At 40.1% G+C, this 15301-nt stretch overlaps 1 protein-coding gene across 5 annotated transcripts in view; it reads left to right on the forward strand.

Moving 5' to 3' along the window:
* The window catches only part of TOX3 (TOX high mobility group box family member 3), a 117723-nt gene extending 103037 nt beyond the window's left edge, over positions 1-14686 (forward strand). For 3 of the 5 annotated variants that reach the window (XM_070451306.1, XM_070451305.1, XM_070451308.1), the window contains exons 4-8: positions 2190-2459; positions 6541-6768; positions 8371-8451; positions 12809-13441; positions 13713-14686. In XM_070451306.1, coding sequence (XP_070307407.1) covers positions 2190-2459; positions 6541-6768; positions 8371-8451; positions 12809-13441; positions 13713-13766 — 1266 coding nt within the window. In that variant the 3' untranslated portion in view covers positions 13767-14686. Of the gene's footprint in view, positions 1-2189; positions 2460-6540; positions 6769-8370; positions 8452-12808 lie in introns of all 5 variants that reach the window. The other 2 variants (XM_020877498.2, XM_070451307.1) reach the window with 1 other exon arrangement.
* The last annotated feature ends 615 nt before the right edge of the window (positions 14687-15301 follow it).

Here is a 15301-nt window from a genome sequence, read left to right on the forward strand (position 1 = left end):
GCAACTCATTCCAGTATTCTTGCCTGGAGAATTCCATGGACAGGGGAGCCTGGTGGGCTGCAGTTCAAGTGGTCACAAAGAGTTGGATGTGACTGAACGACTAACACACACACACAGGGAGAGACCAGAGTTACTGTAAACATCCTACAATGCAAAGCACAGCCCCCACAGCAAAGAATTATCTGGTCTGAAATGTCATTAGAGCCAAAATGAAGAAACTTTTCTCTAGGTCAATACACATAAATCTAATTCATTATTTTAAAAAGCTTCATAATACTTTGTAGCATGATCGATCATAATTTATTCAACAAGTTTCCTATTGATAGCTCTTGACTTCTGAATTAGTGACATTACAATATTTACAATTCATTTGTTTCTTTAAAGAGCAAAATAAGCTTTATCAGAAATATTGAAAAGAAGAATTCATAGGGTTATGTATAAAATTAGATTCTGGGTCACTGTGAGTCAAGAGAATCAAGAAAATCGGTTTCAAGAATATCGCAGGCTCACTCTAAATGACAAGTCTTAAATGTAGTTATTTGAAAAGCATGTCTTCATTTTTGTATTGTTTGGAATGAGAAGAACAAATCTAAATCCTTTTCTATGCCTCCTCAAAACAGAGAAGGCTACTTTTGAAGTGTTGGCAGTAATTTTCAGAGGAGCAAATTCTGATGGTCTCTACCTCCTCCTTATACATATTTTTACCAATTCATTAATGCATTAAGTCAAGATGGGTTAAGGAAAAGAAAACGAAGCAAGTTTAAGATGAAAAAAGTGATATTCAATCCTAAAGACATGGAATGACTTCCAGATGCCATTGACAATGTAATTCAAAATTGGAATGATCCTCTGGTTAACCACAGAGGGTTTGACAGAGAGAGTGCCCCGAAGCAAACAGATGCTTGCTCCGTGTTTCTCTAGCCCATCCTTTCTACATGGCATATGCCTGCCTGGGAGGATAAAATAGAGAACAGCTCCTCCCCATTTTGCAGAGCTGGAGAAAGGATAATTGAACCAGTACCATGTGGAAGAAGGATGGCCAATGAGTTGGTGAGCCTGAAAGGCTTGGACCTTAGCATCACCCCTTTTCTTGCCATCAGTTTCCTCAGTAAGGAGCAAGAGCTGGGTATTTCTCTTCCCTTTGCTAATAGTCCTTTATTTTCACTTAATGAAGTCATCCAGTGATAGTTCTAGGCTTCCCTGGTAGCCCAGGGGTAAAGAAATCTGCCTGCCATTGCAGGAGATCCCTGGGCAGGAAGATCCCTTGGAGGAGGAAATGGCAACCCATTCCAGTATTCTTGCCTGAAAAATCCCATGGACAGAGGAGCCTGGTGGGCTAGCCCATGAGGTTGCCAAGAGTCAGACATGACAGCATGCACACACACTCGAACAGGACAGTTCTACAGTGTCATAGTTGAGGCTGGATAATTTGGGCTTCGTGATTTTGACCTTTCAACTTTCTAGCATGAGTCCTTCTAATTAATAAATTAATAGAGACCATTATCCTGCAATAAATCAGTAACAAAATTGGAACAAGTCAAACTTATCTAAGGAGCTGCTGAAGTTATAAGTTCATTGATCTTTTTAATTGAGGTGTTAATTGACATATTAGTTCCAGGTGTACAACATCATGATTGGATATTTGTATATATTCCAGAATTATCACCACAGTAATTGCAGTTAACATTTGTCATCATACAGTTACAAAAAAACAGAAAACAGTTTTTCTTTTTCTTGTGATGAAGACTTTATAATCTATTGTCTTAGCAACTTTCAAATATGTCATAGAGTATTATTACCTACAGCCCCCAGGCTGTGTGTTCCATCCCTATGATGTATATAGGGCTTCCTTGGTTGCTCAGCAGTAAAGAATCTGCCTACAACGCAGGAGACACATGTAGGAGATGCAAAGTTTGATCTCTGAGTCAAGAAGATCCCCTGGAGCAGGAAATGGTAACACACTCTAGTGTTCTTGCCTGGGAAATCCCATGGACAGAGGAGCCCAGCAGGCTACAGTCTGTGGGGTTGCAAAGAGTCCGATACGACTTAACAACTCAACAACAGTGCAATGCAATGATCTATTTATTTTGTAACTGAAAGTTGGTACCTTTTGACCCCCTTCCCCAACCCCTGCAAGCTCACTGATGTTTGGGAAAACTAAGAGTTTCCCATTTCTGTTGCCCCTTTAGGATCAGAGCCACACACAAGTTTCACAATACCGCCAGGATCCCTCTGTGATCATGAGGTCCATCGTCCACATGACGGACGCTGCTCGCTCTGGGATCATGCCTCCTGCCCAGCTCACCACCATCAACCAGTCTCAGCTCAGCGCCCAGTTGGGGTTGAATTTGGGAGGTGCCAGTGTGCCCCACACGTCTCCTTCACCTCCTGCGAGCAAATCTGCGACTCCCTCCCCTTCCAGCTCCATCAACGAGGAGGATGCTGACGAATCCAACAGAGTAAGTTAACTGCCTTTAGTATATAGGGATCAACCCCATGTTCTTGTGTTTAAACTTCATTCACAATATTACCTTCCTTTTCTTCATGGATGTGGAGTAGCACTTAAATTTATGACGGTTTAATTTTTTCTTAAATCTTTTATATCTGTTTATTTCTGTGGAAAGTATATTCAACTGAAACTTGGGAGATCTGACTTCTACTAATTGTAAAGCATTGAGCTAATCACTTAATAGGCTGAATTTTACTTAAATCGGCAAAGGAGAAGGCTTGTGCTAGACTTTTCAGAAATTCTGAACTGCTCTGGTTCTACGTTAATTTCCAGGTGGACAGGTTTCATCTGGCCAGTTGGCTGACCTGCTGCCCCATTGGATAGTCTTGCACGTGGGTGATGTTTACCGCATAGAATGTTCCAGGGGTTTTGCCTTTGCTTTTGTCAGGGAAATGATACATGATTCAAATATACCCAACTTGAAACAAAAACTTAGTTGCCAGTTTGACTTTTTTGAATGCCTAGAAAAAAACATTGTTTCATTAAAGTTACTTACTCTAGGTGCACAATTACTCATCCCTCATTTATTAATTATGGGTGGTACGCCTACTCTGTGCTTGGCATCTTACTTGGTTCTGGTGATACAAAGACTTGTAAGGGGATTGCTGCCCCTGGGACTTGCCACTGAGAACAAATAAGAGTGTTTAAAATGCTCCAGGTGTGATTAGTGGCATAACTGATGTATCTGGTATATTGAGATTGTCATTGATTCTGCTTTGGAGAGTGATTTGAGGAAGACTTTATTGAGAAGGTGATGTTTGAATTAGGTCTAAGAGGATACATTAAAGTTTGTGAGGCAGAAGAGAGAGGGCTGCATTGTGGTAGAAAGAGCAAAGGAATTATATGTCCATTTATGGGTACCATGAATGGTGTGACATGGAGGAGGAAAGAAATAGGACTTGAAAGAAATTGCTGGAATGTGGTAACCTTTTCCTGCTGGTAGTTGAGAGCTGATTAATTCTTTGCATCGAGGAATAGCATAAACAGATTTTTTTGCTTTAGAAAGATAGCTTAGGCTGTATATAGAACGTGTTACAAAGAGAGGGACCAGAGAGAAGGAAACCAATTAAAACATCCTTTTGTTATGATTTGTTTCCTTTAATTTTAGCAAAGGAAGGCATACAAGAGGTACCAGATTAGTGAGACATTCAAGAGAGAGAGAATCATCCATTAAGGTTTGATGATTGCCTGGAATTTGAAGGAGTAAAAGGTATGTTGGGTTTTAGTTTGAGAACCAGCATGGATATCAGTAAATGGAGAGGATGGAGAGTGTTCTTTTATTCCCCCCTTGGGGAAGCTGAGAGTTTGGCATGGTAGGGGTTGAATTTGAGACGCTTCCATTTGAGTCTAGAACTCAGTCCATTGGAGAGAGTCTAGAATTCAGTCTGTTAGAGATGGAAGTATAGATTTTTGAAACATCGGCACATAGATAGGAGCACATAGAAGTAACCAGAATTTCTCAGAGTGGGTAAGGAACAAGTCAAGGCCAGAATATTAAGCATCATTTATTTTTACCTTTAGCATCATTTATGTTTAAATAGAAATGGAAGAAAAGGTGCTTAGAGAAGATTGCAGGTGATGAAAAGAGGAGGGAGTTTAGCTGAAAAGAGGAGAAACGTGGCAGGGATTTTAAGGAGGGTTTGGTCTGTCCAGATATGTTAGCTCCCCACTGGACACAGAGTGGAGAAATTTGCTTAGCAGTCTCTACTCACACTCACAAGGACTTCAGCAGGGTGAAGTGGGAAATAATAAACTCAAGGGATGTGTATAAGATATAGCGGGGTTACAGCTGGCTATTACACAATTCAAATGGATTCCTTTCATTTAGTTCGCATTCCTGCTGATCTTAATACTTACCTCTGTATCAATCTGAAATTGTCATCTCTATAAAGAAAATTTTATGTGACTCTTAGCTTGTTCCATTTTTAGACAGGGTCTAGGTTTTGAGTAAAGACAAGGAATCCAGTTTATCTTTTAAGTAACTTAGCTGAAAAAAAAGGAAGATTAACGTTATTGTTGATTGTGTCTTCGGGATAAAGCTATTTCTCCACTTTCTCACAGCCCTTTGAGTCAACTATGCAAAGTTTCTTCAGGAGAATTAATTCTGAGCTTTTATTTAAACTGTGAGATTCTTCATTTTGGATTTATTCTTAAAGGTAATGATGACTAGGGCAAGTCATGGTTGTCCAAGAGAGATGACAGAGGTTGTCAACATTTGAATGCTGTTTTGCAAAGAAAGGAACTGAACTCTTACTTGGAAAATCTACACTGGAAATAGCTTTCATCTTGTCATTGGTCAGGGTATTGTTGGTGCAAACAGTGCCAAATTCTCTTCCAAGAAAAGAATAGAGTTTGACTCAATTAGAAAAATCTGTGTATATATTTTTGCCTTGTGGTTAAAGTAATATTTTTCATTGAAGGAAAATTTGGCTCAAGTTGAAACTCTAACTAGAAGACATCTGACTCGTTTGCAAGTTCAGATTCATTAACTAGAATACACGTTTCACTTATTCTGAAGATTTAGAAAAAAGACTGTGGGGTCTATGGAATTTTATTTAATTCATTGTGTGAGTTACGAAAGGTGACATTTTGGAGGAGAGGTGAAGTCTAGCTTAATACCTACTGACATCTGTAAGCTACTTGTGTAAAGTATGGGTATGGTTATTACTCAAATAGTGCAAACAACAGGCCCACCAAAAAGGAGGTTACTGGCTTCCTAGGGTTCAGAGCTCTCGAAGAAAAGTTACTTATCAGTTTCTTCCCTATGAATTCTATTCATTGAATTCAGTTCCAAACAACCCTCTTTCAGAATGTAATGATACTCTTGGAAAATTTGAGTTAAGATTCAATATTCAAGGCCATTAAAAGCCAATCTGTTAGTAACTTGAATCTATCTCCGTTGATCTTGCCCAGAGCTGGCTTTTAAAACATATTTTGTCAAACACTTCAGGATTCTTGATAAAGTTAACTGCAAAATTATCTCCAATATAGTCATCATATTATAATCTAGGGGATGAAGAGGGGGATAAAACAAGGTTGATGAATCATTTCCCCTGCTTCTCTGATGAGTCTGTTATATGATTTTTGAAATTAGATAATGGTAGCAGGTGAGTATTAGAGCTCAGTGGTATATAAATTTGGTAAACTATATCTATATCATTCCTATGGTTTGATTTCAGAGTTCATTGGGAATGTGTGTGAATATCACTAGGCCAGTATTCTTGTGGCAGTGTTACTTACTATAGATAATAATAGGCATCTTCTTATTCATCTTCTTTTTAGCCTTGGTGATTTTAAGTATCTACTGATGCTGCTCTTTTACAGGTTTTTTATTTTATGAAGAGTATCAATTTCCTTTCTAGCTCTAGTTAGAATTTGGACACTTTTACATTCCTTATTATCCTATTCTTTAGCAAGTTTTTATTATTTTAGAAAATAAAAGTGGCCTTTCCCTTTTTGTGCAAACTTAGGGATTAGAGCTAATTTCCATTTGAGTTTCTGGAGACCATTAGCAAAGTAAAATTCCGGTTAAAAAAAAAGAAACCAGGCTTCAAAAAATCAATTAAGACCAATCATACATATGATGGTATGTGTCTTTGGCTAAGGGACCTCATTTAAAGTATCTGAGTATGATCAACATCCTGATTATTATTTAGGTTTACTTCTAAAACCTCTGAAAATGTAAAATATTTTGTTTATGGGTACATGTGTAACACACACACATACACATGCACACATACATACGTGTTTGGTACAAAGCATCCTGTTTTTCATTATTCATAATTGCTATTTAAAGCATATGTTGCAAATGTATTGGAGATACTTCTGGGTCTCATTAATCAATGTTCTAAATGCTAATCTCTGCCGTCCAGTTAACACTAAGCAAATTTACCCTTCCCCCTCTTTTGGTGGTGATTCATCTGTTGATGATGTTTAACAAAACCTTAAAAGAACAACCAGGGACCTGAGTAAGTCTTTCTGCATTCTCTTCAAGTACATTCTAGGCAGTGAATTTTCATCTTGCTTTGCAGGCCATCGGAGAGAAAAGAGCTGCTCCGGATTCTGGCAAGAAGCCCAAGACTCCAAAGAAAAAGAAAAAGAAAGATCCCAATGAGCCACAGAAGCCAGTGTCAGCATATGCCCTGTTTTTCAGAGACACACAGGCTGCAATTAAAGGTCAGAACCCCAATGCGACCTTTGGAGAGGTCTCAAAAATCGTAGCATCTATGTGGGACAGCCTCGGGGAAGAACAAAAGCAGGTAAGTTCAGGCAAAGACCCATCACAGCCATATAATTCAATGTTCCAAGAATATTCCTGACACCTTTTCTGGGTGAATACATTGCCTTAATATGATTGCTTCTTTTTCTGAAAGCCTTTTTCTAAGCTATGGAATTAAAAAAACACAAACATATAACTCCAAAGTACTTTCCAGTTATCTGGATTTCTCAGTTCCCTTAAGGGGTATGTGTTCAGAACCCATTCAGAAGAGAGTTGGAGGAGATCCAGGCAGTATCCTGCAAGCATAAACTTTTGATGATAATCTTTTCATTTTAAATAATGTAGAATTTCCCCAACACCCCCCACCCCACCTTGGTCACAAAGGGCACTACAGAGGGATTAGGTCCATCCTGCTTGCCTTTTTTTTTGATCATCTTTCTGAACCCTTGTGTTCTCCTGGTGGGTTTCCAAACTTTGAAGCCACCTCTGTGTGTTTTATTATGGTCAATGGGCATTTGAAATTTTATTCCATGCTCATTTGAAAGTGTGGCCATATGAGAGGCCTTGAGATTAGCCATGCTGGTGGGAGACACTTCCTTAGGGTCTAGCATCCTGTCTTTCCCCATGCAAGTCCTCCACACAAATTCAGAGAAGAATGGTTTCCTTGGGGCTCAGTTCTCCTCTGTCTTTTCCGTGAAATACCAATGACCATTCATAGGTGTTAATTTCACATATCCTCACAAGAATAGACCCCTGTTAGTAGTAAACCAGAATAATTGTTTCACTAATAGAATGGAAAACCCTTGATTTTCTTTCTTTCTCTCTTCCTTCTTTCCTTTAATCATGAACTCATTCCTACTAGCTGGTTACCTTGGGCTGATGCTACTGGAGAATCTGCCTGCTTGTTTGCACTGAGCTCCATGCTCTAGGCAGCAGCCCCATCTTCTACCCTAGAAATGTAATCCTAAGGGGCTGGCAAACTGCTGCATCTAACTTTTAAATTCTGGAGAAAAAAAGATAGTTGCATTTTGGTGTAACAGCTAGCCATCAGACCATTGTTTAAGAAAAGGAAGCCCAAATCAGGTTTCGTATACTGGAATTTATTTATGTAAATCACTGGTCTCACTAATGGAAATCTTTTATCTTTCACTATTTCTGATTTTTTTTTTTCTTGAAAAGAAAGGTCTCCATCTTTTCTCTTCTATCTTCACTCGCTCTCCCTGTTGTTGCTGGGTTTTCATCCTCTGATTTGTTTCAGTTTAGAAATGGGTGTGAGGGAAAGAAGACAGAATGGAGAAATTGTTAATATTCTATCATTTAAACTGTTTGCCACAAATTTCATTCTCGTTACCTTATTTACTGCCTGAACAGGAGGCCCTCAGCTGTTATTCTCATGAATTCTCTGCTGCTAGCTGAGAAATCTTTTTCTGTTTGTAATAGTAAACATCAAAACTGTGCCCCAGTGAGGGTGGCAGGGTTTGGTTTGGTTTTAATACCTGTGTGTGTGTTTTCACATTTAAAAATCAAAGCCAGAGAGACCAACTTTTTATGTGAGTTCTGTTGCAACCTAATTTGCACGGCAGTTATTTTATGGCTGAGAATGTGTATGCTAAAGGTGGTGCTAATTGTGGTCTTTTAATAGGTATATAAAAGGAAAACAGAAGCTGCCAAAAAAGAATACCTGAAAGCCCTGGCTGCATACAGGGCCAGCCTCGTTTCTAAGGTAAGAGAGCAACCAGTCTCTGCATTACAAAGTTGAAAACAGCCCTGGAGCATTGAAAACATGAATCCAACCCCTCAAACAGATAGCATCTCAAATAACTCATAAACTTATTTGTTCTCATTAGAGATAACTCAAATGACGGCATGAAAATTAAGAGTTCATTCAAGCTAATGAATCCAAATTGTTTCCAAAAGATTCACTGATCTCTGCATATGTTGGCTGAAGCTATTTAGACAAATCTTAAACAGCCCTTTTCTTCCTGTCAGGGGCTGAGATCTGTGTTAATGTCCTCTATTTAAATTGAGAAGTATGTTTCTCAGGCATTTTTGGACATCAGATCATAAATTCTCCAGTGGTTGCATTATTGTAATAGAGGATGTTGTATTTTTGACCAAACTGTTCCACATCATATAAATAAATAAACCTCATGATTATTTAAAATAAAATTATGCTCCGAGTACTTAAAAAAAGAGACATGTATACATGTATTATACATAGAGTATACAATGGGCCCTGATGTATTATAAAATGCACTGGTATTCTAAAGCAAATGTCACTCTGGATTATTATTACCTTGATCCAAAAGGAGCATGAGCTGTTACCTTCTATTTTAACATTTAATTAACTTTGTCTTTAGCCTTCCTAGAATTTAGAAAGGCTTTGGGGAGGATAATGTGAACTAATGTTTTGCTCTTGATGTATTTCCTCTGGCACGCAGAGATTCCATTTCATTGTCTTTGTCACGGCCTCAAAGTACCATGTTCGGCCTCAGGGCATGGTCAGTGTTGCTGGCGAAACCATTTAAAAAGAATTTAGCCCTTTTCCCTCTCTTTCACCTGAGTTGTTTCTTCTTTGTATTAAGATCTACCATTGGCAGCTGCTCAGAACCAGATCAAGAGAGGTTGTCTTTGATAGTTCTTAGGACACTGCCTGTTTCATTAGAAAGAGAAAATAGTCATCAGGTCCATAGCAAAGCCTTTTTCTGGGACTCTGGAAGATGCATATTGAGAGATATACTGATTCTGGATGCAGACTTGCACATTGGTAGAAAACCACTGAATGTGTGGGCTATAGATGTTAAGAATTGAGGTGTACTTGATGGCTAATTAGATGGAGTGATGTGACTAGAGTAACAATGTGCATGTACTCAAGTGGATCATTTATTCATTCACTTAGCCAGAAGCAGGTATAGGTGATCTTTGTGCATTAGAGTGTGAATAATTGACCATACATGGATTTAAGCCAAGAGCCAGTAACTCAAAGTGCATTCTGGAAATAGCATTGGTGATTGGGCTGATCAGGTCTATGACTGACTTAGAAGGGATAATGTAAAAGTTTTACTTTTGGATACTAAAAACTGATTCAGAAATGTTTCCCAATGGATAGACTGAGTCTATGGATACTGGAAAAACTATTCAATAGGATGGGATTTAAAAAGAATAAATCTAAAATTCTTTAGGGGTAGGTTTGCTTTGTTTTTGTTTTTTCAATAGGTAAGACTGTTGTTGTTTAGTTGCTAAGTCGTGTTGTGCTCTAGCAACCCCATGGACTGTAGCCCATCAGGCTCCTCTGTCCATGGAATTTTCCAGGCAAGAATACTGGAGTGGGTCACCATTTCCTTCTCCAGGGGATCTTCCCAACCCAGGGGGCCAAACCCATGTCTCCTGTTTGGCAGGCAGATTCTTTACCAGTGAGCCTCCTGGGAAGCCCCAGGGCAGTTGAGAACACCCCAAATTTATAGTCAGAGACATAGCAGGCAACTAAAATGGCCCTTGGGGTATAAGTTTAGAATAACTTCAACCTGACCCTAAAGTGTGAAATAGCCGCTAATGTGGTAATCTCACAGGAAGCAGCATCTAACTGTATAGTTTGATGACTAGACCACATCTGAAGAATTGGTTCTCTCTCTTTTGGTCCCCATGATATAAAGAGAAATGGTGACTAACTGAAGGCCTTCTAGTGAGTTGTCTCTATGATGGTAAGGACTGAAAATCAAATCCTATTTAAATAATTAAAAGAATCATGGAAGCAAGGATTTGGGGGCATTTGATTTTGGTCCTCAAGTATAACACTCATCATGGAAGGAAAGCTTAAGTTTGATCTCTGTGTCCTGGATGGAACTCATTCAAGGAGTGGGATTACAGGGAACAAGATTTCAGCCCCAGCTTTATAACTTAAGCCTCTACATTCAGAGGGCTTCTCCGGTGGCTCAGTGGTAAAGAATCCACCTGCAATGCAGGAAACACAGGAGATTCAGGCTCATTCCCTGAGTAGGGAAGATCCCCTGTAGGCGGGCATGGCAACCCACTCCAGTATTCTTGCCTAGAGAATCCCATGGACAGAGGAGCCTGACAGGCTACAGTCCATAGAGTTGCAAAGAGTCAGACACAGCTGAAGCAACTGAGCATGCACTACATTCAGAGCCTGGAACTCCTTCCCTTAAGGTGTGACTCAGCTATCACTTTTAGTCTTCAGAATAACCAACAAAATTAATAGAAGCTTAATATTAAACTGTAAAGGAGTAGAACCAGCAGGTGAGCAGGAGTCCTTCATAGCCATCCACTTTTCCATTCTCCACTAGGGGAGCATCTTAAAGGTGCAATGGCGTGATTGCCCAGGTGTCTAAGTATAGACTTTTCTTGTAGTTTCTTTCTTAAGACTGTCTTGGCCATTTTAAAATATTTGAGTATTTAAAAATAATGTGTCATTTACATGGAGAAAACTATGCATATTCTACTTTGTGGGTGATGTAATGGTTTTTAAAGATCATTATGAACATTTGTAGGTTTCTTCTTAACCAAAGGCTTTAGAACATGACCCTCCACCCTCAAGTCATGTGCAGCCCCCACCCCCACCCCATCCCCTGAGCTTTTGTACAAAATCAGAAAACTGTCCACCAATGGATGGAGTCTTACACTGATAAGGTCTTCAAATGGAAGCCATCAGACATGGCTTTTCCTACCTCCAGTGATTCTCCATGTAAAGTCATTCCTCAAGTGTCTTCTAATAGTAGATTTTATAAATGTAAGTGATAAAAATCTAGAAATAAACATTCAAAATCATTAAAGAGAGTAGATGGCAGCTTGATGCCTCCAAGTTCCCCTGTCCCTGCTCCCCTCCAAAAAACCCTAATTTTATGAAGCATAAGAAGAAAAAATAGTCTTTAAAAGAAATCATTCCAATCACAGTTGCATTAGTAAAATATTTTTCTGGAGGTAATTATGTGTCTTTAGTACAAAATATATGAGGCAGTTTCTCTGCATGTTGAGCTCCAGATTGTTTGTTTATAACAGGTTGCTCAGTCACATGAGAGCTGAACAATCACCACTTATCCATGACGTCTTTGATCAATTTTGGAAAACTTTGAAAATATTTGGTAAACCAAAATATTTCTAAAGTTGTAAAGTTCTTCAATTCAGTGTTTCTAAAGAATTCAATTATGTTTTTCTCATACTCAAGTAAGCACTGTTATAGCTAATCATGGCTCTGATTATTGTATACAGGGCTTTGAAGTTTTCTAGTAATGGTCATTTTCTGGCAGTAGAACTCGTTAATGAGTGAAAATAGCTAACATTTACCAAGTCCTTTCTGTAGACCAGGCACTTTTGTAAATGCTTAACAAATATATGAGTACATTTAATTCTCACAACCCCTACACAAGGTGAATACCATTAAACCCCATTTAATGGATAAGGAAACTGAGGAACAGATGGGTGAATTAACTTGCCTCAAGTCACAGAATTGTTGAGTAGTGGAGCTAGACTTGGACTCCGGCAGTCTACTGTCATTGTCTTTCAAAATTGTTCTTGGTGATGATCTTAGTTCAGGTTTCAATGCTGAACAACTGTTACTTAAATGTGTATCAGTCATCTTTCAGTACAGTGGTGCTGTGGAACACTTGTATAGATCCAAAGCCCAGTGACTCACAAAGATAAGCATGTATCTCAGAGAGTGCCAGGTGACTAGCTGGGTCTTCAGATCTAGGCCAAGCCAGGGCAGCATCACCAGATCCTTCTCATCTGTGTGCACACACATACCCATACCTGGTAGTGGGCTGGCTGGCAGCGAGCTAGTCATTGAGTCTGGTACCAGGGTCACACGTCTGTCATCACCTAGTGGTAGGTTCTGAAAGAGACAGTCTTCGAAGCCTCATTTCCATCACTTTCTGTTGACCAGAGCAAAGGCGCCAAGCCAGCTCAGATTCAAAATGTGGGGAGTGGACTCCACCTCTGGGAGGAGCTGCCTAGTCCTCCCACGAGGTGCTTGGGCTCAGGGAAGCAAGAGTGATGCTGCCCATTTTGGTCATCCATCCACAGTCCTTATAAAAACACTCCAACCGGTCTCCCCTCAAATGCAGGCTGCCGCCGAATCAGCAGAAGCCCAGACCATTCGCTCTGTTCAGCAGACCCTGGCGTCCACCAATCTGACCTCCTCCCTCCTTCTCAACCCTCCGCTGTCTCAGCACGGAACCGTGTCCGCCTCCCCTCAGACTCTCCAGCCGTCGCTGCCTCGGTCGATTGCTCCCAAACCCTTGACCATGAGACTCCCCGTGAACCCGATGGTCACGTCGGTCACCATCGCCGCCAGCATGCCGTCGAACCTTGGGGCTCCGCTGCTCAGCTCCATGGTGGGCTCGGCGTCCTCCGCGCAGGTGAGCCCGTCGGTGCAGACGACGCCGCCGCAGCAGCAGCAGATGCAGCAGCTCCAGCAGCAGCAGCAGCAGCTCCAGCAGCTCCAGCAGCAGCAGCAGCTCCAGCTGCAGCAGCAGCATTTCCAGCACCACGTGCAGCTCCAGCAGCAGCTGCAGCAGCGCCTCCAGCTGCAGCAGCTGCACCACATGCAGCATCAGTCCCAGCCTTCTCCCCGGCAGCACTCCCCAGCCACCTCCCAGATCACGTCCCCCATCCCCAGCCTCGGGAGCCCCCAGCCGGCCTCTCAGCAGCATCCGTCGCAGATGCAGCCTCAGACACAGACTCAAGTATTATCGCAGGTCAGTATTTTCTAAAGACGAACGCGCGGGGCAGGCGGTTTGTGCCGCGTCTGGAAGAGGGTGGCCGTCGGAGGGTACACCCCAGGCGGCTGCCACTCGTGGAGTCGGGGTGTGGTGGTGCAGAAAGGTGTCACGATCGCGGCGGTCCTCTCCAGTGTCTATTAGATAGGCAAGAAGAACTAAACAGTGGAGCTGAAAGATCTCGAAACGACTCTGTTTTTAAACAAGAAAAGCTGTGCTCTTCTATGTGATGGCTTTTTTATTTATTCAGGCTCTACCTACAATATGTGAATCAAACCGTGTCATGAATCCTAGGACAGACTGATGATTATAATAAACTGGCCTCTCTGAGTCATAGCAAATGGCCTTATTTCTCCCGAAGTGAAGAATCCCCACTTCAAGGCGACTGGAACTTCCGAAGCCCTAAAAATAAAAAGCACAGTCAGTAACTACCTGAAATCTGAAGATCCAGTTTCATACAAACATTTGTATGACGTCAATCGTTGATGGCATTTTTTTGTCATGAAAAAAAAAATGTAAATCACAGACTTTTGCCAAAGCTCTTATTTTTTTCCTTAAATCTCTCCAGAAAAAAAAAGAAAAAAAAAATGCAAGTGATTAGATTCAACTATTGACTCCTTTTCACTTTTTATCCATGACTTCTCCAAACCAAACCACAGTATATGTTGTAACACTATGACCACTGTTAGCCCATTCTATTCATTCCAATTAGAAGAAAAGAATGTGAATATTATATTCTGTGTTTTGAGTGACAAGTTTCGAAAATTAAAAACACTGTATTTTTAAAAGGGAAATGCACTTAAATGAAGACAGTTATTACAAAAGTTAAGATTTAAAAAAAAGCAAGAGTTTTTATTATGATGTAATACCGGTAGAATATTTAAAAGGCGCACCACATCTGAATAATCAATGTAAATATTTTCTTTCAAAGTTGTAAGTTTTCATATCATGTGTTGTAAAGTTTTCATAAACGAGGCTTTAACGTAAACACTGGTGACATAAACCATTCATTGCTACGTTGCTTATTGTGTTTTTATGCTGTTTTATACTTTTTTATGAGTTATGATAGCAGCAATTAAGTTGTTTGTATTTTGCTTAACTAAAACAAAAATGCTTTTATCTTGCTATAGAATAAACACATTTCAGTAAAAACTGTGGACTGTATTTTGATGCAACAACCAGGCAACTGTTCACTTTTCAAATAAAATGATATGTCAAATTTCACTTGTGTTTCCTTGAATATGTAGAAAATGGGGAAAATAGATCCCATACCAACCTGTTTTTAAGCCCAGGTATCTTCAATTTTTAGCTGAAAATGCGAGATTTACAGCTAAGAATGTGGATTGCATGGCCCCAAACTTGGGCCTGTTAAAAAGAAGCTAAACCATTAGAAATAGAACCATTAATGGAATTCCCTGGCGGCCCAGTGGTTTAGGACTCTGAGCTTCCAGTGATGAGGGCACAAGTTCGATCACTGGTGGGGGAACTAAGATCCTACAAACTGTGCAGTGGGGCCAAAAAATAACAAAATAAATAGAACCATTAGTGATTATTTATAATTATCATTTTATTAAGATGCAAGGGCAAGGTAAGTCTAGAGGAAAAAGCAATCATCTTCTATTTGGGGTTCAAACTATCTGGCATTGTGTCTTTATTGCTATTAAAATGGATGGTGAATGCTAATTCTTAAGCCAAAATAATTATTTCAGTGCCCATTTCTTCCCCCCTTTTCTTGCTCTGTGGTGACCCCTCTTTGAGAACACTGTGGCCACTATCCCCAGTTGTCCTGCATGATTAATTACAGCATCTGTCCTGTCAGAAGCTATAATGAAGAGGTCT

This window comes from Odocoileus virginianus, chromosome 20 (genome assembly GCF_023699985.2).
Source record: "Odocoileus virginianus isolate 20LAN1187 ecotype Illinois chromosome 20, Ovbor_1.2, whole genome shotgun sequence".
NCBI lineage: Eukaryota > Metazoa > Chordata > Mammalia > Artiodactyla > Cervidae > Odocoileus > Odocoileus virginianus.